This window comes from Lupinus angustifolius, chromosome LG14 (assembly GCF_001865875.1).
Source record: "Lupinus angustifolius cultivar Tanjil chromosome LG14, LupAngTanjil_v1.0, whole genome shotgun sequence".
In the NCBI taxonomy this organism is placed as follows: Eukaryota; Viridiplantae; Streptophyta; class Magnoliopsida; order Fabales; family Fabaceae; genus Lupinus; species Lupinus angustifolius.
The window spans coordinates 13,521,102-13,543,494 of record NC_032022.1 but is presented as its reverse complement, the minus strand read 5'-3'; the positions used below and the strand labels follow the sequence as shown (position 1 = coordinate 13,543,494).

The window sequence follows — 22,393 nt, the reverse complement described above, 5'->3', positions numbered from 1 at the left end:
TCTAAAAATACATATTAAATGTGAAGGCGAAATGTTTACTAATGATTTTTAGTTAAATTAAAATTTAGGTGAATCCTTCACTAGTTTTGAGTGGAGAATTAATTCCTTTCGAAGTGTGTCAATGTTCTTCTCTACAAGTGTCACTCATTGAAATCGAACTATTTAGTCGACAATGAAATATAAACTTAGAAACTAATGAGTAATGAACCACTTTTTTACCAATTAAACAATTCTATATTTATATTATCAATTATAAAAAAGAGGTTCATTTTCCTATCATATAATCTCAAAGTTGTTTGATTTATAATTAATTATTTTGTTGAACCCTACTTATTATGGTATAATGAAGGTTAGCTAATTATTATATATAAATAAAGAACTAATCTCTTATGATTGTTCCGACTAATAAATATTGTTCCAATAAATAAAAACCTTGACTTTGGCCTTGGATCGTCCAACGCCTCTTTGGTGAACTCTACTTTAAAAGAGTCGAATAAAAAAGTGTGGAGGAAAAAAATAAAAGAAATGTTGTCTCCTTGTTTTAAAACATTTTTTAAAATTGCAATACTTTATTAATTTCAAAGATTTGTTTTCATTATATAAAAGAAAAGAATGGAATGATTTTTTTCTGTCGACAGACAATGATATCCTGCCATTAGCTGCATAAAACTATACCTTTACCTTTTCCGTATAAAAGTGACAATTTGAAACCCATACATTAATTTTTTAAAAATAAAATAGTGTTTTCAACATTTATTTGAGACAATCTAACATTTTTTATGAATATTATTTAAGGAATTTTCAATAGTATATTTTCTTGAAGCACCTCGAAATAAATTAGTTACTTACTAAAAAGTGAGGAAATACCATTAGTAGTACCAAAAAAACTATTTCCTTCCCTTAAAAAATTTCATATGCCAATTTGGACCATGAAAAATTGAAAACCGAAAATAATCCCTAAATTTTTTATAATCATTGTCAAGTATTAAGTTGAATTTTACATTTTCGATTATCAAAGTGGAATATTCAAAAATTTATAAATACCAAATTTGACATCAAATTAGTATATTAAATATTACCTTTTGTCACTAGTTTGTCCTAAGAAAGTTGTCACATATTAGTCTTTTTAATATTATATTGACAGCCAAATTATTCCTTTAAATAGATTTACTATCATATTAATCATTAATCATTTAATGATTAATTTTGTCATCAACTTATGACTCTAATTTATCATGTGAGCGACACTTGTTGGCAGAGACATCAATATACTCAAAAAAATTGATTTCTTATAAAAAAAAGTGAGATACTACCCTTAATAGTATCAACAAAAAATACTAAATATGGTGACAAATTATGTACATATATGCCATTGTCTTTGTCATAGGTGAATGTTTTTTATTTGAGAATCAATACTTTTTAAATTATTAATCAATTTCATGTAACATTTTTTACATAACCTATATTATAAATATATAATGAAGTTCATAAAATATGAGTCTTTTTTACACTCCTTTTGAATCTAATTCGTATATATAAAGTTCAAAACTAAAACATATATTTTCAAACGGAACAAGAAGTAATGAATATAAGAAACTGTATAACTTTTCCCTCATAGATATATTCGTTGTATTTTAATACGCAAATGATTTAGATTATATATTAAAGAAATTATTACATGCAATGTGTTGATTGTGAAGCTTGACTTTGTTATTTAAATCTTTATCTTGATAACCAGAAATATTACTTCCAAAAATTGCAATGTCGCCAACATAATCCCTCAATCAAATATGTCACCGAATTTATTAATTAAAAATTAAATCGGTGAAAAAATTAGTACATCTATTAATAATATCTTAATGAATATATTAACATAAATTTATTTTTCAAGTCATAATGATAATTTTTAGCATCTAATTTAGTGACGGATTTAAATTTTGAGTAAATAAAATAGTGATGAATTTCTTAAAAAACTAATTTGATAGCAAATATAATATCATCTCATTTTAGTATAAAATTTGTACAGAAGTAAATATATTATTTATTTGTATTAGCTATAGTTATATTTAACTATGAATAGTGAATTGATATAACAATAGAGTAAAATAATTCTTACCTTAGGATACAAACATTTTTTTCTCATAATATTTGATAGAGTAACTTAGTGAAAATTTTATTCTGATGAGGCAAATTTTGGAAAAATTACTGGGATAGTGTAGTTTGGATCGCTTGCGCATTGATCAGGTAATTTCTTCAAATTCAAAATTTTAATATATTTACTATTATTTCTAACTATTCTTGTATTCATTAATTACTAACTTTTTTTATATATTAGTTTGTGTGGACCCCATATAGGAACATTACCTATGTGGGCCCCATACCTGATGTAGTCAGAGCACGTGTACCACTCATATGCTTTTCAACTGTTGAGTGGCATGCTGCTGATAGGGTGATGAGACAGTTTGGTCTACAACAACCCATCCCAGAAGATCCAATTAATCTGGAGAAACAACACAAGATGGATCTACGTGGGAAAAATGACTACAACTGGCCTCAAAAGCATGACCAGTGGATTCAGGTTTGGAATAACCGGGAAAACTATGTGGTCAACGGTTTTCCCGATAACCAGCCTTTGTACCATTACTCGCAGTATATGCAATGGTACTTACAAAGGACGAGGAAATACATATCTCCAGATGGAGCATATTCAGCCGGATCGGTAATAGCATATTATTTTATTTTATTTTATTTTATTTTATTTTATTTTCTTTTCACATATTCTAACAAATTCAATTTTTCCATTTATTCAGTACAATTTTATCAAAATGATTCGGGATAGCTGTGCTCCTACAAATGTGTTTCCAAATCCGTTGCAGTCATTGAATGACGTCTATCACAACTGCAATGAGATGATGGAAGCATTTGCTCAACTAATTCCAACCGTCTTCTCCTCAACTACTTCTGAAGCTCCTCCTCCACAACACTTCCAAATGCCTTTTGCACCTGAATATCAACAATATGAGAGTCAAACTCAGACGGATACTTTTCCGCAGGCATACACTCAGACTCCTGCTCCTCAACAACAACAACAACATCCGTTTGGGTTTGAACCTTACGGAGCAATGGGTGACTACTCCTTCTCTCAATTACCATCATCTTCACAATTTCAAGGAATGCCATCAATGTTTGGCACTACTTCAAATACTCCATTCTCGGCATTCAACTCTCAACAATATTATCAGCCGACAATGCCTTCCCAAACAAACGATGACGATGAAGATTATGACGATAGTGGAGACGAAGACGAGGAGCAGCCACAACTGGTTAGAGGTGGAAGACAAAATCAATCGCAACAACAACAACAACTAAGAGTTCAACCACCTCGAAGGAGAAAGGCACCTGGATGTGGAACATCATCTCATAGACGCCATTAGGATATTTTTTTCCCGCTAATTAAATGTATTTGAATTTTAAATTACAATTTATGAAACTTTCTTCCATTTCCAATTCCATTTTTGTTATTTTTTTAATTTTAAATTACAAATTATGACAATTCCAAAAAAATACAAAAATACCATACTAAAAAATTACAAAAATACATTAATTTAACTAAAATTATAACATCTTAAATTACCATACTAAAATACATTAATTTAACCAAAAAATACATTAATTTAACCACAAAAAAAATACATTAATTTAACAAAAAAAAACACGTAAAACGAAATAACCCATGCAAACTCGTGTATGGGGTCCACGACACTGGAAGTCGTGTTCCCCATCCACGATTTCAGTGAGGAGAGAGAAAATTAAAGGGAACTCGTGGCTCAGGTCCACGACTTTCCCTTGGAGTCGTGCCTGTCATCCACGATTATGCCAAAGTCATGGACCCCATACACGACTTTCAGAAAAATACCCCAATCCCGTAATTATTTGAAAAGGTACCCCAATCCCGTAATTATTTGAAAAGGTCCACGACTTTCCGGCAAATGTAATATAACGCTAAAATAATATAATTAAAATACAATGTATCCGTACGGTTACAAGCATAGTTGATAGTTCCTTGTTTTCATTTACCAAAATACAATACTGATTCTAGATTCAGTTTCTCATCTTTTGGCTCTTTCACTCAGAAACGCTCAAACACACACGGTGGCGAATCCCATTGCCATGGCTGAATCCACCACCGACCACCATTTCCCGACCTTCAACCTCCATTCGCTTCTCGATTTACGCCACCTCACTCCATCAGATATTTCCTCTCTCTCAATATCTCTACCCTCCCAACGCTCTAGAGAAGAATACATAGCCCCCGTAATCAACCGTTCTGTCTTCAACGAATCCGCCGGCAGCCGCAAACAAACGTACTCTCGTCTCCGCCTCATTCCCCGCGACAAACAACCCGCTTCTCGCCCCGCCACCGCTGTCCGCGCTCCCCGCCCCATTTCGGAGGCCGTTGAACAAGAAAATTCAAAAATTATCTCTCTTCTCCAAGACCTATTCGGCGTGGAGCATATCCCAAAATCCAACGTCGAAGAATCAAACGGCGGCGGTAGCAGCCTCGTTCCCGTTCCGGTTGAATTTCAACACTCGCTTCCAGAATCCGCGGCTGTTCCTTTACTGAACGTTCCGATTGACGTCGGAGATAGCAGTCAGAGGAAGCGGAAGCGAGGGCGTCCAAGGAAGAACGAGAATTTGGCTATAGTTATCGCGGAAGAGGAGGAACCAAAGCCGAAACGAAAGCGAGGGCGAAAGCCAAAAGCAGATCCAAAGAAGGTGGTGGAAGGTGTAGCTGGTACTGACGTGGCGGCGGCGGCGGCGATGGTTAATGAGAAGGATTTACCGTTCGACGCGGTTGCTGTAGGAGAGGTTGGTGATCCGTTTGGGGAGGAATTGAAGAGGAGGACTCGGGGGATGGAGAATGAGGAACAATTGTTAGCATTTTTGGAGGGTTTGAATGGAGAATGGGGAAGTGATAGGAAGAAGAGAAGAATTGTGCTGGCTAGTGAGCTTGGTGACTTGTTGCCAAAGGAATGGAAGATTATCCTTATTCTTCAGAAGAGAGCTGGTCGTGCTTCGGTGATTTGTCGCCGTTACGTAAGGTTTTTCTCTTTGATCCTTTCCTGTTATGTAATGTTATCTGAACATTTAATGTTGTACTGCCTCTAACTGCATGTCTGCATGGATGGAATTATTGTAAACTGCCTTCAATTGATGTTTAAAGTCAATGATTGAATACTTAAGTAGCGCGTGTGGTAGAAGTTTCAGAACAGGACTGCAGCGCGTGTGGTAGTTGTGTCAGAAATAGGACTTCCATAGCGCGTGTGGTAGTTGTGTCATAACATAACTCAGGTAGCGCGTGTGGTAGATGTGTCAGAACATAACTCAGGTAGCGCGTGTGGTAGATGTGTCATAACATAACTCAGGCAGCGCGTGTGGTAGGTGTGTCATAACATAACTCAGGTAGCGCGTGGTAGACGTGTCATAACATGACAATACCAAATATATGAGTTTGTTCTATGTTAGGATACTTTGTACATAGAACGGATACAAGATTATTAAGTAGAAACATTTTGGTTTCACTGAAATATGTAGAACCAATGAGAAAAATACATCTTGTTTCATCCCGTATTTTTCGTGTGTCAAACACTATGTTCTTAAGACAATGTTAATATATAATTGGACTCACATTAAACCTTATCCGTAGCAGAACATTTACAACTGAATTTCAAAATATACATGTATTTGTAATTTCAAAATATGTTTCAGTGATATATACGCTGCCACCATGTGATAGGGTTTACCATTAACTCATGTCTATGTCAACATTACTCGAATTCTTAAACAATGTCTTCATAATTTTTGTGGAAGTTTTTGTGTTGTGTATTTTTCTGTCTAGGTGCCTAATGCTATCGTAAGGTAATGTTAATCTATATTCTGATTCACATTAAATCATATAAGGTAATGTTAATCGATATCCTAATGTTGTCCCGCCTTATCTTGCATTTATAAGAGGTTAATTAGAAGATTCGAACCCGTGACCTCCCTGTCACATGGCAAAAAATCCATCCATTGTGCCAAGGCTCCCCTTCTACTAACTCCAATTATATTTTAAATAAATATAATAAAATCCAGAAACAACTCCTGAGATTGTTTCCTCAATTGGATGGCTAATTGATTCCACAACTTATTCTAAAGATCTTCTATGATGTGTAAAAGATACTGTAAACTTGGGAATTAAATCTGAGGTTGTTTTGATACCTGCTGCCAATATAACTATCTGAATGATCAATGAGGAGACTATTTGTCTCCGTAGTCCGTACTCAACACGAGAATGACTTATCAGTAGGAAGAGATGTCATCACAAGAATGAACCTTTGGCAGCAAGATGTCATCATAGGAATGATTGATTGATGATAGTAAGGGAATGCAGCTAAGTCAATATCGCTCTCTCCCTCATTGCATGCCAGCATAGGAAAGCTAATAGTAATACCAGAAAAGGAGAAGAGAGCTAATATGGAGATTTTATTAGTGCATACTGGGAAAAGAAGGAAGGAAGTTGAAGCTTTGCAAAATAGTAGTGGGTAGAAGGAAGACTGAAGTTTGATTGCCATACTAGTCTTCGTACTTTTTCATGTTAATAGTAAAGGGAAACCCAATGCACGAGGCTCCCACCTAGTGGGGTCTGGGGAGGGTAGATGTATGCAGTCTTACCCTAGACTATTTCTAGGATTTGACTCATGACCTATAGATCACAAGGCAAGCAACCTTACCATTACGCTAAGGCTCGCCCTCTTTCCATGTTAATAGTGAACCTCAAAATTTCGTACATGCATATTTTGATTTCCATTGTATCCAACAAATGAGTATGATAATATGTGCTTTTGGATCTCAGCATGCATATGATCTCTGAATCATACAGACTGCAGTACTGTGGCATTCTAGTTTTCTGTCCTGCAGTTGTAATTTCTCTTAAATTACCTGTGTTCTATTTTCTACTACTCTTAGAGTAAACTCTTTTTTGTCCCTCGTCTCATTTTTGTATCACGGCAATTAAATTATTTTTCACCCCTCCAACATCAAATCCCCAACAATCTCATCCTCCCTTCTATTTCATCATAACTCTGTTTAAGGAAAATTCTGAAAATAATGTTATCTCACTCGTCAAAACTCAGCATTTTTTGGTAGCATTTACAATGAAACGGATGGAGGGATAAAAAAATATTGGGGAACTGAAGTATGGGAGAAGATTAAATCAATAAAATTAATCCTTAAGGAACAAAATTGTGAAGTATTTATTTGAGAGACTAAAAATGGGGTTTACTGTAATATTCACTTTGTGGCCTGCTAAAACCTAAATTCTATTGTTATTCTCTATGCATGTTTTGACTTATTTTCTTGTTGTTATAAGTTTATAACTGTTACTTATGTTGGATTCTTGTGCAATTTTTCTAATTTTGTATCATACAGACCTGATGGACACCAGTTTGACTCGTACAAGGAAGTTTCAACGTACTTGCTTTCCCATTTTGGAGTTCAAGATATAAACCATTTAAAATCTAGTTATGCTGATGGCAGTAATATCAATGTGGCACTGGAAAGTGTAAGCTAATATTTTTTATGTTTTACTTCTTTTTATATTCCGAATACAAAAGAAACTTGTTTAATTTTTTAAACACATGCAGAAGGGTGTTGACTGTGTCCCTAAGGGAGACATGAAGGCTGATGCCAATGCTATACAGTTGCTTATTGTGAAGCAGGCCACTGCATCTTCAATTGAAAATGAGAAGCTAAACTCTTCTGATGGGAATTCCAATAATGGTCTGAATCTGGGTTGTAAATTAGGAGATTCTGTTGGCAGCACCTTTAGATGCCATGGCAACAATATAGAGGGTAAGCATCTTATTAGCTCAGTGGAAGACATGGGGATTAGTGATGGAAAGCCTGCTAAGGATGGTAGCCAACAAATTATTTCTACTAGAAACCAGTCTGAAATGCCGAAGGACTCTGCTGAGGGAAAACGTTTTGATAATGTTCCTGGTGGTTATGTTGGTAATGTTTCAGTTAGCGCTTGCCTGCAAGATGCATCCAAGTCTGGTGGAGTATTTGTTGCTCCTAGCAAAGCAGCTGAGGATATTTCAACTGACCAAAGGAGCAAAATGGACAGTCTGTTGATGAGTAATGAATACCTTTCTGCTTTTGATGATTATGTGAATAATATTTCTGCTGGGACCCTTGATGCACTTGATGGAAATAAATCTTGCTTGTCAGAGCCTTCTCAGAGTGAAGTTAAGATGTTTCAAACTGATCCTGTGGATATGCCAAAATTTCAATAGCAGTCAGGTAGATTCAGATGCAGATTTGATGACAAATGCAGTGCATGAAACAATTTATAGATGAAACAGGTATGGTAGAGTGCAGAGTGTGTTATGGAAACCAAACCACAAGTCTCTGCCTTTATTTTCTCAATTTATAATTGAGGATGATAGACTAGAAAAACATCCATGGTTTTCCTTTGACTCCTTTTTGGTTCCAAACATGTTTTTTAATCTGGTATACCGCTTACATTGAATTTTAGGTAGGACCTTCTAATGCAGAAGGGATTATTTGCCCCCTATTTTTTCGAAAGAGAAAAACCCAATGACCTTTGGATTTTGGTCTTTGACATGAAAGTAACTGTTATGACATTGTTTTGGACTTCTATGTCGGATTTTTACTATTTCGTTTACTTTTCTTTCCCACCCTTTCTCTTGTATGTTCATCTGGGTGGTGTTGTTCATGGCCATTAGACTGCGGTGAAATGGTCAATACTTTCTTGCACCTGGCAGGATGATGGTTTATTTTTTACATGATGGACATTAGAGATTTGTATATGAAATGGGTATTTATCCATTTGAAAAGGTGGAATTGGGTCATGAAAGAATTGAGGTTCCCATAACTCGGAGATCACTTTTCCCCCTTGAAATATGCTGCTTCATGGTTCAATTGTCTTCTGAGGCAGTCCATTTTGTGCAACATTTTCTAGCAGGCTATTTAAGAACTGTCATAGCATAAGACCGAGTTTAATATTTATGTATCGTTGCTAAAGTTTTTTATACCACTCGTACATCTTTTATTATCATTCATGTGTATTACTATATGATATATACATAAATGGTGAATGATGTATTATAGTGTAAAAAATCTTATATTGTCCGTGCATAAATATTAAACTCTTAATAATCATTAGAAATGGTTAATTTGTTTTGGCTATAGTTAGTTGGGGCATAAATTACTGGAAATCCTATGCAAATCCTGATCACTTTTATAACCATTAAATGATAAGATTTTCAACTTAAATTCGTCATCATAGTCGATGAATGGTTGACAATAACCCAAGTGAACACAAGAAGAGAGAGGATCTTAGCCTGAGGTATTTGGTGGAAGATTGGAAATGGTGCTCAAGCTGAAGTATTGAGAGATCCTTGTTTTTTTAGGCATTAGCCCTTCGGACCAGTATCTCCAAATGGTTATGGATTTGACTACTTGATGATTAGAACTCTGCCAAATGGTGAAGACATTCTGGAACGAAGGCCTAATCAATAACTTATTTTCTCCTCTTAATCGAGATTTAATTTATAGTGTTCATCTTCCCATATGCGTAGTGATAATGAACCATTACAAATGGAAATGTAGTGGAGAACCAGACCTTACAGTGTTGACAGAGATCGACCAATGGGGGGCATTCTGGAGTATGGACTTTTAATAAACATGAATGAAATTCAATTTATTGTTGATTATAACACATATCTCCAAAAAGAGCTTTTTCATGGGCATTACCCATGAGGCCACCATAAGAAGTAAGCTTCTCTGCCCTAGAAAATGATGCTCCATCAAAAACATCAAGAAAACACACCTCTTCAACTATCAAGGCCAATCTAACTGCCCTTGCAATCAATTTCCCATAAAAATAAGACAAAACAATTTCATCATAGGATTCTTCTCTAACACCTCTACTAGAATGCCAAGTAACATAAACATGATCAGTGTTCAAAAACCAAGAATTCCCAACAACACCAACAAGTTCCCCATCAAAGCTTCTATACAAACTCAACAAATTATTCTCTTTCTTTTTTAATTAGCAGAATCAAATATGAAAGCGAAAACCCTCCCATAAAAAATGCCATTGAATCTTTCCAATGCACTTGTATGGTCTCTTATAGTATGATCAACAAAGTTTCTTCCGGAAAGAATAATAGTTCTTGCAGCCTCCTCGATGAAAAGTTTAGGGAGAATATGAGCAAGGATTTAACTCTTGACTTGAGAATTGGTCCTCCAATTGTAGTTGAATGAATTCTAGGAATGGGACCATGGAGTGAGAAAAGAATTATCCGACTATAAGGAAGATAATAGTCTTGGTGCAAGGATGAATTTCTCCATTTCTTTTTCTTGATCATGTTGTTGTTGCACCCCCTTCATAGAGAGATCAAATGATATCATAGAAAATCAAAATACATATTATCTTCACCATGCATGCATGCTACGTCTCACCAAGCCACCAAAGTGAATATAATGATCCACCAAATTCAAGTGAATGATAGTATAGAAACCCAAAATAACAAGTTGGAAATGCAATGAGTTACTTCATTTGGATTCTAGAGGAATTTCATGACCTCCAATGATATTACAAACCTATATTCTGGCACTGGTGAAAGGATGTGGAACAAGCTAAGATGAAAGTTCATAGAAGCGGAAGCAAAATCTATCAAAATAATAATTATGCTCTGATACCATGTTAAAACGGTAGAACCATGTATGAATGAGAAAGAAAAGATGAACAAAAAAGAAGGAGAAAAATAAAGAATGAGAATCACATCTTGTATAATCTTTCTCTTGGTTTCATAGTTTATTTGGTATGTCAGGACATGTTTTTGTTTTTAAAGATGTGAATAAGCTTATTTCTGATTTGATTACTTCTATGGAGAGGTTTTCGGAAAGAAAAAAACTAAAGAATGATTTTTATGACGTGTGCATAAGTGTACATCTCAATTTATGTATTTTAAGGTTTTTTTTCCTTGGTTCAAGGGTTTTTCTAATGTGAATTTATTTAATATGAAAGAAAAACCCTTCTTTAAGACATGGGTGAAATCATGATGAATGCTTTGTATTTTAGACAAGTTACTTATTTGAGAGTAGGAGCATTCTCTTGCCTTCTCTTTCTCTGCCATGTGAGAATAGAATCACGTTATTTGAACAAAAAATTCTTACAACCATAAAGGCAAGTTGTTTAAAACTATTAATTTGGTTATGTATTTACTTCATAATATTATCTCATTGCAATTGGAGATTCCTCAAGGAGGTTAGGATATGGAAAATACTTCATAAAGGCTTGAATTTGAATCCAATATGATGAATGTTGTTGCTTACAAGGTCCAAGGCTGTGAAGTATAATCTTTTTAATTTATTGAGTACTTGTTTATTTTATCCGTACAACATACGAAAATTATAAATTTAGTATATATATGCTATATAGACATTTGTTATCAAAGTAATTTAATTATAAATTTGATAAAATATAAGATAAATTCTTGGCTAAAACAAAAGTATTTTGACAAACATATTTTTAATACTAACCTAAACAAAAGTTTTATAGCTATAAAATATAACTTTAAATACTAGAATATTTTAAATTTATCATATTACTAGTGATAATAATAATTTAATTTCAGATAAATAATATAAATAAGATAAAAATATAATTTTCTAATAAGATTAAAATAAAAAACAAAATTAATTATTATAAACAAACAATAGATAATGAATAATTTTATTAGGAGAAAATAAAGTAAAGAAATGTCAAAAGAGGAAAAAAACCCAGCCATAGTGATAGAAGTTGAAGAGAAACATGGTGACGAGTCTCTCTTATTCTTTCTCTTTCAAAGGAAAACAGTGATGCCAGGAAAACTTACAACAACCCCTTCTTAACCCTTCATCTTCATCTCAATTCCCAACCCAATTCCTCTTTATAACTCTTTTTAATTTATTAGGGTTTCTAATTATCCATTTCTATTTTTAGTTAGTGATGATGAGGAATTGGGGATTGGAGATCGTGTTTGCCGTTTTGATTTGTGGGTCCCTTTCCTGCTCCGGGGAATCTAACACCGGCAGGTTTTCTCTCTCCACCGTGTGTCGGAGGGAATCTGTTTTCGATTTCATCTTAGGGTTTTCAGATTCTACCTGCTCTATTCCTCATTCTCCTCCATCATTTCGTTATATTGGTGCTACCGAGGTACCTAACTCTTTCTTCTTCCTTTTAAAATTTAATTTTTTTTTCTATTTATTTGGGTACTATACATGTTGTAATTTTTTATTGGAAAATTTAGTATCTTTGTACTCGAATCTTGAGATTATGAGTATATGATTGCTTCAATCCTCAACATTTTGCAACTCCCGGTTTTTTGTGTTGGTACACTGTTTATGCCACTTGGCTTTTATTTCCTTAACATTAGTCATTGTTCCTTGTCGGCATCAACAACCTTAGGAGTTCTGAATCATGGGTACTTCAAATTATTTGGATACTTCCTAGACACTCTTGACTGTTTTTATGTTGTTTTTTCATTTATTTTAATTCTTATACCATGATAGATGAAAATACGACTACAATTAGATGAACTTTGCATTTTTATCATGCCTACAATAACCCATATTTTGACTTTTAAAACATTATTCATCTCTTCTAATTTAAGATTTGTGTTTTAATATTAACCTTAAGTAAAAAATTTATTTGAAGCAGAGTTGTGTCGCATTCATAATTTATAGAACTTGCTGTGTCCGTTTCTGGTGTTATATCTGTGCTTCCTAGTTGGGGAACGGTTAGTTATGTGCATTTCATAGTTTATTTGGTATGTCAGGACATGTTTTTGTTTTTAAAGATGTGAATAAGCTTATTTCTGATTTGATTACTTCTATGGAGAGGTTTTCGGAAAGAAAAAAACTAAAGAATGATTTTTATGACGTGTGCATAAGTGTACATCTCAATTTATGTATTTTAAGGTTTTTTTTCCTTGGTTCAAGGGTTTTTCTAATGTGAATTTATTTAATATGAAAGAAAAACCCTTCTTTAAGACATGGGTGAAATCATGATGAATGCTTTGTATTTTAGACAAGTTACTTATTTGAGAGTAGGAGCATTCTCTTGCCTTCTCTTTCTCTGCCATGTGAGAATAGAATCACGTTATTTGAACAAAAAATTCTTACAACCATAAAGGCAAGTTGTTTAAAACTATTAATTTGGTTATGTATTTACTTCATAATATTATCTCATTGCAATTGGAGATTCCTCAAGGAGGTTAGGATATGGAAAATACTTCATAAAGGCTTGAATTTGAATCCAATATGATGAATGTTGTTGCTTACAAGGTCCAAGGCTGTGAAGTATAATCTTTTTAATTTATTGAGTACTTGTTTATTTTATCCGTACAACATACGAAAATTATAAATTTAGTATATATATGCTATATAGACATTTGTTATCAAAGTAATTTAATTATAAATTTGATAAAATATAAGATAAATTCTTGGCTAAAACAAAAGTATTTTGACAAACATATTTTTAATACTAACCTAAACAAAAGTTTTATAGCTATAAAATATAACTTTAAATACTAGAATATTTTAAATTTATCATATTACTAGTGATAATAATAATTTAATTTCAGATAAATAATATAAATAAGATAAAAATATAATTTTCTAATAAGATTAAAATAAAAAACAAAATTAATTATTATAAACAAACAATAGATAATGAATAATTTTATTAGGAGAAAATAAAGTAAAGAAATGTCAAAAGAGGAAAAAAACCCAGCCATAGTGATAGAAGTTGAAGAGAAACATGGTGACGAGTCTCTCTTATTCTTTCTCTTTCAAAGGAAAACAGTGATGCCAGGAAAACTTACAACAACCCCTTCTTAACCCTTCATCTTCATCTCAATTCCCAACCCAATTCCTCTTTATAACTCTTTTTAATTTATTAGGGTTTCTAATTATCCATTTCTATTTTTAGTTAGTGATGATGAGGAATTGGGGATTGGAGATCGTGTTTGCCGTTTTGATTTGTGGGTCCCTTTCCTGCTCCGGGGAATCTAACACCGGCAGGTTTTCTCTCTCCACCGTGTGTCGGAGGGAATCTGTTTTCGATTTCATCTTAGGGTTTTCAGATTCTACCTGCTCTATTCCTCATTCTCCTCCATCATTTCGTTATATTGGTGCTACCGAGGTACCTAACTCTTTCTTCTTCCTTTTAAAATTTAATTTTTTTTTCTATTTATTTGGGTACTATACATGTTGTAATTTTTTATTGGAAAATTTAGTATCTTTGTACTCGAATCTTGAGATTATGAGTATATGATTGCTTCAATCCTCAACATTTTGCAACTCCCGGTTTTTTGTGTTGGTACACTGTTTATGCCACTTGGCTTTTATTTCCTTAACATTAGTCATTGTTCCTTGTCGGCATCAACAACCTTAGGAGTTCTGAATCATGGGTACTTCAAATTATTTGGATACTTCCTAGACACTCTTGACTGTTTTTATGTTGTTTTTTCATTTATTTTAATTCTTATACCATGATAGATGAAAATACGACTACAATTAGATGAACTTTGCATTTTTATCATGCCTACAATAACCCATATTTTGACTTTTAAAACATTATTCATCTCTTCTAATTTAAGATTTGTGTTTTAATATTAACCTTAAGTAAAAAATTTATTTGAAGCAGAGTTGTGTCGCATTCATAATTTATAGAACTTGCTGTGTCCGTTTCTGGTGTTATATCTGTGCTTCCTAGTTGGGGAACGGTTAGTTATGTGCAACATGTAGATTATGTTCTGATATATGTATATATATATATATATATTGTGTGTGTGTGTATTTGTATATTGTATTAAGCTTTGTATCATGTAGCTTATTGGTTTTGATGCTAATACAAGATTGTAATTATGATTCTCATGGAAGCTAAGCATTCTGCAATATGCAGGGAAATGAGGTTTCTTTCCAGAAGGCACTAAACATGGTTCACAAGAATAATCAGGAGTATGTAGCCGTACTTTTCTATGCATCATGGTGTCCTTTCTCTCAGATATTTGGACAAGTTTTCTCAATCCTGTCATCCCTCAGTGCTTCCATTCCACATCTTGCTATTGAAGAATCATCTGTCAGGCCAAGGTCCGTGCTCTCATTCAATGCACACCCTTTCTTTCTTTCATGGTTTATTTCAATTTAACGCATGTCCAATTCTTGTAGCACCCTGTCAAAATACGGTGTCCGTGGTTTCCCTACACTATTCATTTTAAATTCTACCATGTGTGTCCGTTACCATGGATCTCGGACACTGGACTCGGTCATAAGTTTCTACAGCGATGTTACTGGTAAGGCTCATTCTTTCACTCGTTACATAGAGATTCCTTCTTTTTTTAATCTTGATATTTTGTTCATATAAATGAATATAACAGTAAGATTTACATGATTTTCTCATTAGTCTATTTAATTAATAAATAGAGCTTAAATTTGATCTACTGTACTTTTTTACACTCACTAAACTATAGGAAGTGCCACATAATCGAACTGGTGTTTTTCATTTCCAGCAAAGCTTTATCAATTTTTTAAACAGGTGGCGCTGTGTGGTCCACAGCCTCACAGGCACTGTAGAACTCATTATAATGTTAATGGATTAAACATTAAACACTTAATAATTAATATTTAGTAATAAAAACCATTGAGGATACTGCACTAGACAGAGCGCTCAAGCCATTTGTGAAGCTTTCAAAAACACCCTAAATGTACGATCTCATTAAAATCTAGTTTCCGATCATGTCAGCCCATTAGAGAAACCTTAAACAAATGGATTTATTTCAGACCAAGGAAATATGTTATATTTAATTATTTTGTCCATGTGAATGATTTTCTTTGGTTTTTTGCATTATTTATTTTATGATGAGCACCTTTATGATTGAGAATAAATTTGAACATTTGACCATTGATGTGCTTTGTCTGTGCCTTAATTGTCTTTATTGTGATTGAGTTGTTACCATGCCTTTTACATGCTAAAGGTAAACATTTGGGCGAGAGTAAATGGTGTTTTATGCAATCTTGTATTTAGTTCATTGTTCGGCTGTCATTGTAGGGGCCAGAATTGATTCACTTGATCAACCATCCCTTCAGAAAATTGGGCGTTTGGCAGTTCGTGAGAAGCACGGTCACACTGAGCTAGAAAGTTTCCCATTTTCATGGGCTAGATCTCCAGAAAATTTACTGAGGCAGGAGACTTATTTGGCTCTGGCCACTGCATTTGTGGTTTTGAGACTACTCTTGTTTTTTCCTACACTGCTTATTTGTGTTCAATTTGCTTGGAGAAGAGCCATTCAAAATGTTAGATTAGGGAGCATGTTGGAACATCCTTTGGTATATCTGAAGCGAATAATACAGTCATTTCAATGTCTGAAAGAGCCATACAAGATAAGTAATCTACAGGAAGGAGCAATGAATGCTAAAGCATGGGCTTCCAAGTCCCTTGCCACTGTTTCAATTGGAGAGGGAAGCACCAACCGTGGATGCACCATTAAGTAAATTGTACCAGCCAGTTTCCCCTCATGAAATTGGCAATTTGGATATACTCTATGAGAGGCTTGGCTACAAGTTATGCCATCTACTGTTGTACCAAGATCATCTTCAAACCCTCGAGGCTTATGCCGAGTGAGTTCAACCATGTTACTGAATGATGTAATGCATCACTTGGCTTCACAAGTGTATTTCATGTCTCACAAGCCTATATTTTCCCTTTCTTCGCCTCCAAAACTCAGTCGCAAACGGACCCTTAAGAAAGTACATCATCCAGCATTGTAGAGAATTGAAACTTCAATGTGTATACTATAAATGTAGCAAAACTTGAGCTTAAAATCTGTAATTCTTTGACTTGTAGGTTTACTTGAAGGTTAGTGGGTGACCATCACTAATAAATTAATTTTGTTGGGAATGAATGATTACCTAGATGTACTACTGATCGCATGCAATGTTCATGTACACAGCTTGATTATTTTGGAAAAGCTATAACATAATAGGATGGGGATAATCTGATTTTAAATGTTGTAGAGGCATTTTATATTAATAGAAGTTCTGTTCGGATTTTTTCTTTGGTAACTAGTGAATAGTAATCTTGGTTGAAAAGACAAGGACGAGAGAGAAAAGGACAATAAGTATAGAGGAAAGCAAATGGCGTTTATTGAGAATTTAGCTCAATCACTTAAGAGAAAAAGGGAAAGACTATTGATAAATAAATAAATAAATTCAAGATGAATCAGTAAAATCCTCTCATTTTGCATTTGATTATAATACCAACCATTGATTTTCTCATCAATGATTAATATATTTCGTGGAACCCCCACTTTAAAAGAGTTAAATAAGTTGATTGATATTATCCAAATTATGTGAGGAAAATTTATGTGAAATAACATTATCATTTCTTTTATCATTGCTGATTTCCTGTCATTTATAGTTGACTGTTTCTCCCCACATAAGCATGACTTGTCTTGCAAGAATAAATATTAAGAAATGTGTTTCAGCATTTTAGACTGTAATGCCACACAATTTTCAGAAATGTGAGCACCAAAATGAGGTGCACTTTACATTTTCTATGCACCAAGATGAGTTGCATACAAAATGTAAATAAAGCATGGATCATAAAACTGATAAAAGTACTATATTTGCTTTAAACAATAACTATAGCCTGAGTTTATTACTGGACTAATATGCCGAAATAATAAGTACAAACCTGAGTTTATTAGTGGACCAAAGATCTTATAGTGTCTCTTTCTCCCTCACTACACAAAATATACTATACAACAAGCCAACAAATATTGTACAAGAAACCAAAATGGAACTGTGGATGTATTGCTCTATGAATTGAAATTTTCATACACATCAAAGGTCAGCCATTAATCTTGTATTGAGACAGGTAAGAGGAGTAGGAAACTAATACATGTATGTTCAATGCAGGTTCACCATCCCACTTTATCTTAAAGAAATAGTGTATTTTCCAACTCCTTGCTTCTAATCTGCTTGCTTTATATATGCATCACCTGTAATTAAAATATCAATAATGAGTGTAGAAGATTGGCAATTCATTTTATGTTCTTCAAATGTTTAGAACATAGGATCCTGCGACAAATTTTTTCGACAAGTGGTATAAGGTATAGATTATTAATGCTTTCAGACTTCAGTGATTCGAGAAATCTTACCCGGTCTGAGGTAGTCCCCTCCAATTCAGCAATTGGTGAGACTGAGGATGCCTTTGCAAGTAAGATGAACTGCTAGCTATGCCATTTTCATCTCCTACTAACTGCTCCGAGTAACTAGAAGCCGAAGGAGACCATTCTGGAACTACGCCTCCATCTCTCTCCCTCCTCCTACTAATACTTGACGATTCTACTGCGGAATCTTCAGCTGCATTTCTCATGTGCATTCCACTATTGTAGTGTAGTTGTGCATTCCTTTGAGCAGTCTGCAACATCCTTTCGTTCAATGCATCTCTTGCATTTTGCCGCGTGTTTACGTTTATTGGTACTTCAGCTCTGCTTTGTTCTGCTGAGTTTCTAATATCAGAAGTTACTTCCTCCTCAACTCTCGTCAGGGAAGAAGTGATACTTGGAACCATCTGATCCTGGTAGTGTCGAGCAAGAGGAGGAGAATTGTTCCTTGCAGGTTCATCACTTTCCTCCATTTGGATGTCTTGAGGAAAAGCAACAGCAGTCGATTCCGATGAGTCACCAAGCCCTTCCTCGGTTCCATTTTCAGTGACAGCTCTTGAAGCTGCTTCTAGTCGCCACATTTCTGATAGTGCTTCTTCTAATCTGGTTTCTGCTGCGTCTATTCCTACAATTGGAAGGGGATAGTTTGATCCAAGCTCAACTCCAGCAGCTTCGAGTACCGCTTCTGGTGCATTCCATGGATGATGTATCCATTCAGTTGGTAATCTAGCAAGCTCTGGAAGCCAGCGCCGTACATATTCTCCATTTGGATCAAATTTGTATCCCTCAAACTATAAAATCCAAAAAAAAAAATGACATGAGTGTATCCATTACTAGAGAATTTATCATTTTTCTGCAGTCAAATAGCTTTCAATAGGACTTAACTCTGAAAAGTCAATACCAATGTTAATAATCACAATCTCAAAATTCAATCCAATTTCCCCTCAAGTTGAAGGAACAAAGACAGGCAGCAAAACAAACAAAAATAATTTTGGAAAAAATAACTCTAGGCCTCATAGTTATGATTGATCATATATTTGGAAGTATTCAAGACTAAAAAGGTTAACATATATTTCAATGGGGAAAAGTTGGGAGAAATTAAAAGAAGCCAGAGTATTACTCTGGAAAAACTCTCAATGATGCACAATAGAATCTCTGGCTAAGTGCACAAACTATAAAAAGTATAGCAGGATTATGCAACATATCATGTGGTTTTTCAGGTTAACATATTAAAAGGCATGCAGATACAATCATACATCCAAAAAGTCACTAGGTTTTACACTAAAGCATGTGCACCTGTGGATTATCTATCCGGTCTAATTCACGGCCATCCGGGAGAGAACCAGATATGTACTGCCAACCGAGAGCATCACTCTCAAGATCTGCATCCAAGAGGGTATCCCAGAAATATTTCATTCCCCATCTCCAGGGAAGCTGCAAAACCTTCACAAAGAAACTGGAAACCACGACACGTATACGATCGTGCAGCCAACCCGTGGCCCACAACTCCCTCATGCCAGCATCCACCAATGGGTAACCAGTTCTGCCTTGCCTCCATGCCTTAAAATAGCCTTCATTCACTACCCAAGGAAATAACTTAAGCTGTCCTAGAAGAGGCCTTTCATGACTATTGGGGTGGTTGAAACAAATGTACCTTGAATACTCTCTAAGGCCAATAGACTGGAGGAACAAGTTAACGCTTTCTTCACCGGCCTTGTTTCCTTCGTTTGCCCATAAAATTTGCTTGATGCAGACAAGATGGAAAACCTTTTTCACACTCAACTCACCAAAATGCAAATGGGGGGAAAGAAATGAGGTTGTGGCACTGTCAGCCTTCTTGCGATTTTTCGAATACTCAAGCAGTGGACCATTTATGAATGTGGTCAAAGCCTTGTTAGCGTTGCTCCACCCAGGTGACCATGCTCGAGCAAGAAGTGCATTGCTTGCCTTCTCTAATTCATCTTCAAGCACCAATATATCAGACATGCACCTTGATACATCACCTGAAAGAAAGCATTAGCTGTCAATAAGTGCAAATCGACCGAGACCTGAAAAAGGAACAATGCCTCTTAGGACAAGCATATGGTGAGTACAAATGTATATATGGTGAGATTATACAAGCAATGAAATACATATATTGCATACTACACAAAATTTGACATTGAAAGCTAGAATTGAACAACAATTCAAATGAATACTTATTTAATTGTATTAACTTTTGGTATCTGGTAGACCATGTTTGATGCCTAAAAGTTAATTAGGCACACTGAACTATGAATTTGTGCTTCTAAAATAAACTCCATCATGATAACTAAAACACTTCACATATTTTTTAATATGTTAAATATCTACTTATCAAGTGGTTTAAACAGAGCATAGATGTCACTTCTCCAATGTAGATAAGTTATTCAGTACTTAACAGGAAGCACAAAAGATTAGTGAACTATGAACTTTACAACCAGAAAAGTATCAATAAAATTAAAAGAAGACTGAGGCTGAGAAAAGAATTGAACAAAAGAAGACCTGGAATAATCTTCTTAGGAGGTAGAAGAGGTGAGTCTGGGTCATAAGGCATGCTAAGGCATCTTTCCCAAAAGGCAGCAAAAGTTGTGAATGGTTGGCCACAGGCATCGTTGATATCCCATGGTTCATATAACAAATCCGCGTTGAAGGATAGTACCGTAATGCCGTGAGAAGTCAGAACCTCCTTTGCTTGATGATCCCTGATAAGTGACAAGGGATCTGCAACATATAACATCACAAGTAAACATTTAGAGGAAGTCTTTTCTCCTGAATTAGTAAGCAAGAGTTGATGAAAGTAAAATAACCTCATGGAACAGAACAAATTTCACTCTTTATCTGAGATTGTAAAAAAACAAATCCAAGAAAAAAATAAAAAAAAAATGCTTAGAGATGATAAAGTAGTTTGCATGAAGATTTGACCATAGACAACTATAACATAAACTGTAAGTAACAAAAAATTAAACTAAAAATCATACAACTAAGATGTCCTGTTCTGTAAATTGCTACCTAATTAAAAAACAAGAAGCTTACAAAATAATGAAAGAAACAATTCCAATTGTCATGTTTTTCATATTGCTACCTAATTAAAAACAGAATAATTTTACTCTAATTTTGAGATTGCAAACAAGCAAATCCAATGTTCTTTTAGCAAAGATGATAAAGTAACTTGCATGAAGAATTTATCATAAACAAACATAACACAGTCACAAACTAGTAAACTCAGAGACAAAACATACATAAAAAATGAATTAAGTAACAGAAATTGAGACAAGAGAAAAGAATAGAAACTAACCATATAAGTGGTTAAAAAAGACTTGAGTGGCTCCAGTGGACTTAACAACATCTAGTAGAGATGAAACACTATTAGTTGATCTCTTAGTGATAAGAGAAGTACCAAGACTTCTAAGAGATGAATCAAGATGAGCCAAACTATGCTTGAGCCACCACCTAGAAACTCTACCAGGTTGATATTGACCCTCTTCTTCAGGTGCCCATATGAAAAGTGCAACCACAGTTCCAGCTCTAACTGCTGCACTCAGTGCTGGATTATCTTCTACCCTTAGATCTCTCCTGAACCATACTATGCTGCATCCACCACTTGACATATCTCTACACAAACTATTCACACACACATGCATACAATATTCTTGGTCTTGTTAACCATGCAACATGTTTCTTTTATTCCTTTCTGTTGAATGCTGAAAAAACCAACCAGGAAATCACTCTTATCTTTTTTATGTTGTCTATACTTCTCAGCTTTTTTTTTTCTTTCTTGGGTTGGTGTTTCTTTCTAATATGATAAGTGGAGGACTTTAAGCCAAAAAAATAGGTAAATTAGTTACTATTTGGTTAATTATTTAGGTTTGAAGAATTTTTTTTAGTTTGGGCACTTATGTTGTACTTCTCTTTCACCCAATTTATTGAATACTTTTTTTTTTGGGTGAAGCTAATTTTTTCCCCAATAAAATTGAAATCGTTCCGTTGAATAAAAATCTTGATGATTTTGGTAGTATTAATGGTATTTTCTTATATTATAAGGAATTAATATATTTTATGTGTGATTACTCTTAGTATTACTCATTAGA

The 22,393-nt window shown here is 34.3% G+C and overlaps 3 protein-coding genes across 6 annotated transcripts; 2 read left to right on the top strand and 1 right to left on the bottom strand.

Annotated features, from left to right (window-relative positions):
* On the top strand, window positions 4,032–8,741 carry LOC109327186 (methyl-CpG-binding domain-containing protein 8-like). 2 transcript variants are annotated; one of them, XM_019560255.1, is made up of 4 exons: window positions 4,033–5,102; window positions 7,471–7,603; window positions 7,686–8,079; window positions 8,110–8,741. In XM_019560255.1, exons 1-4 carry the CDS (start codon window positions 4,171–4,173, stop codon window positions 8,334–8,336), a joined length of 1,686 nt encoding a protein of 561 aa, XP_019415800.1. In that variant the 5' UTR covers window positions 4,033–4,170; the 3' UTR covers window positions 8,337–8,741. The 2 variants fall into 2 exon arrangements, with proteins under 2 accessions (XP_019415799.1, XP_019415800.1); XM_019560254.1 differs by having other exon boundaries at window positions 4,032–5,102; window positions 7,686–8,741.
* LOC109326205 (5'-adenylylsulfate reductase-like 4) lies at window positions 11,900–17,117 on the top strand. 2 transcript variants are annotated; one of them, XM_019558900.1, is made up of 4 exons: window positions 11,900–12,268; window positions 15,020–15,207; window positions 15,286–15,410; window positions 16,166–17,117. In XM_019558900.1, the coding sequence occupies exons 1-4, from the start codon at window positions 12,062–12,064 to the stop codon at window positions 16,606–16,608; spliced, it is 963 nt and encodes a 320-aa protein (XP_019414445.1). In that variant the 5' UTR covers window positions 11,900–12,061; the 3' UTR covers window positions 16,609–17,117. The 2 variants fall into 2 exon arrangements, with proteins under 2 accessions (XP_019414445.1, XP_019414444.1); XM_019558899.1 differs by lacking the exon at window positions 11,900–12,268 and adding an exon at window positions 13,890–14,257.
* LOC109327112 (cryptochrome-1-like) lies at window positions 17,796–22,110 on the bottom strand. 2 transcript variants are annotated; one of them, XM_019560152.1, is made up of 5 exons: window positions 21,601–22,110; window positions 20,808–21,026; window positions 19,581–20,287; window positions 18,276–19,075; window positions 17,796–18,116 (listed from the first exon to the last, which is right to left on the bottom strand). In XM_019560152.1, exons 1-5 carry the CDS (start codon window positions 21,944–21,946, stop codon window positions 18,113–18,115), a joined length of 2,076 nt encoding a protein of 691 aa, XP_019415697.1. In that variant the 5' UTR covers window positions 21,947–22,110; the 3' UTR covers window positions 17,796–18,112. The 2 variants fall into 2 exon arrangements, with proteins under 2 accessions (XP_019415697.1, XP_019415696.1); XM_019560151.1 differs by lacking the exon at window positions 17,796–18,116 and adding an exon at window positions 18,144–18,195.

Coding starts and splice junctions, on each gene's coding strand:
- LOC109327112 (XM_019560151.1), bottom strand. CDS start 21,946: ATGCATGTGTGTGTGAATAGTTTGTGTAGAGATATGTCAAGTGGTGGA. Junction 20,288..20,807: donor TCCTAAGAAGATTATTCCAG/GTCTTCTTTTGT, acceptor GCTTTCTTTCAG/GTGATGTATCAAGGTGCATG. Junction 18,196..18,275: donor AGGGGACTACCTCAGACCGG/GTAAGATTTCTC, acceptor AATTTGTCGCAG/GATCCTATGTTCTAAACATT.
- LOC109326205 (XM_019558900.1), top strand. CDS start 12,062: ATGATGAGGAATTGGGGATTGGAGATCGTGTTTGCCGTTTTGATTTGT. Junction 12,269..15,019: donor GTTATATTGGTGCTACCGAG/GTACCTAACTCT, acceptor TGCAATATGCAG/GGAAATGAGGTTTCTTTCCA. Junction 15,411..16,165: donor TTTCTACAGCGATGTTACTG/GTAAGGCTCATT, acceptor CTGTCATTGTAG/GGGCCAGAATTGATTCACTT.
- LOC109327186 (XM_019560254.1), top strand. CDS start 4,171: ATGGCTGAATCCACCACCGACCACCATTTCCCGACCTTCAACCTCCAT. Junction 5,103..7,470: donor ATTTGTCGCCGTTACGTAAG/GTTTTTCTCTTT, acceptor TGTATCATACAG/ACCTGATGGACACCAGTTTG. Junction 7,604..7,685: donor TCAATGTGGCACTGGAAAGT/GTAAGCTAATAT, acceptor AAACACATGCAG/AAGGGTGTTGACTGTGTCCC.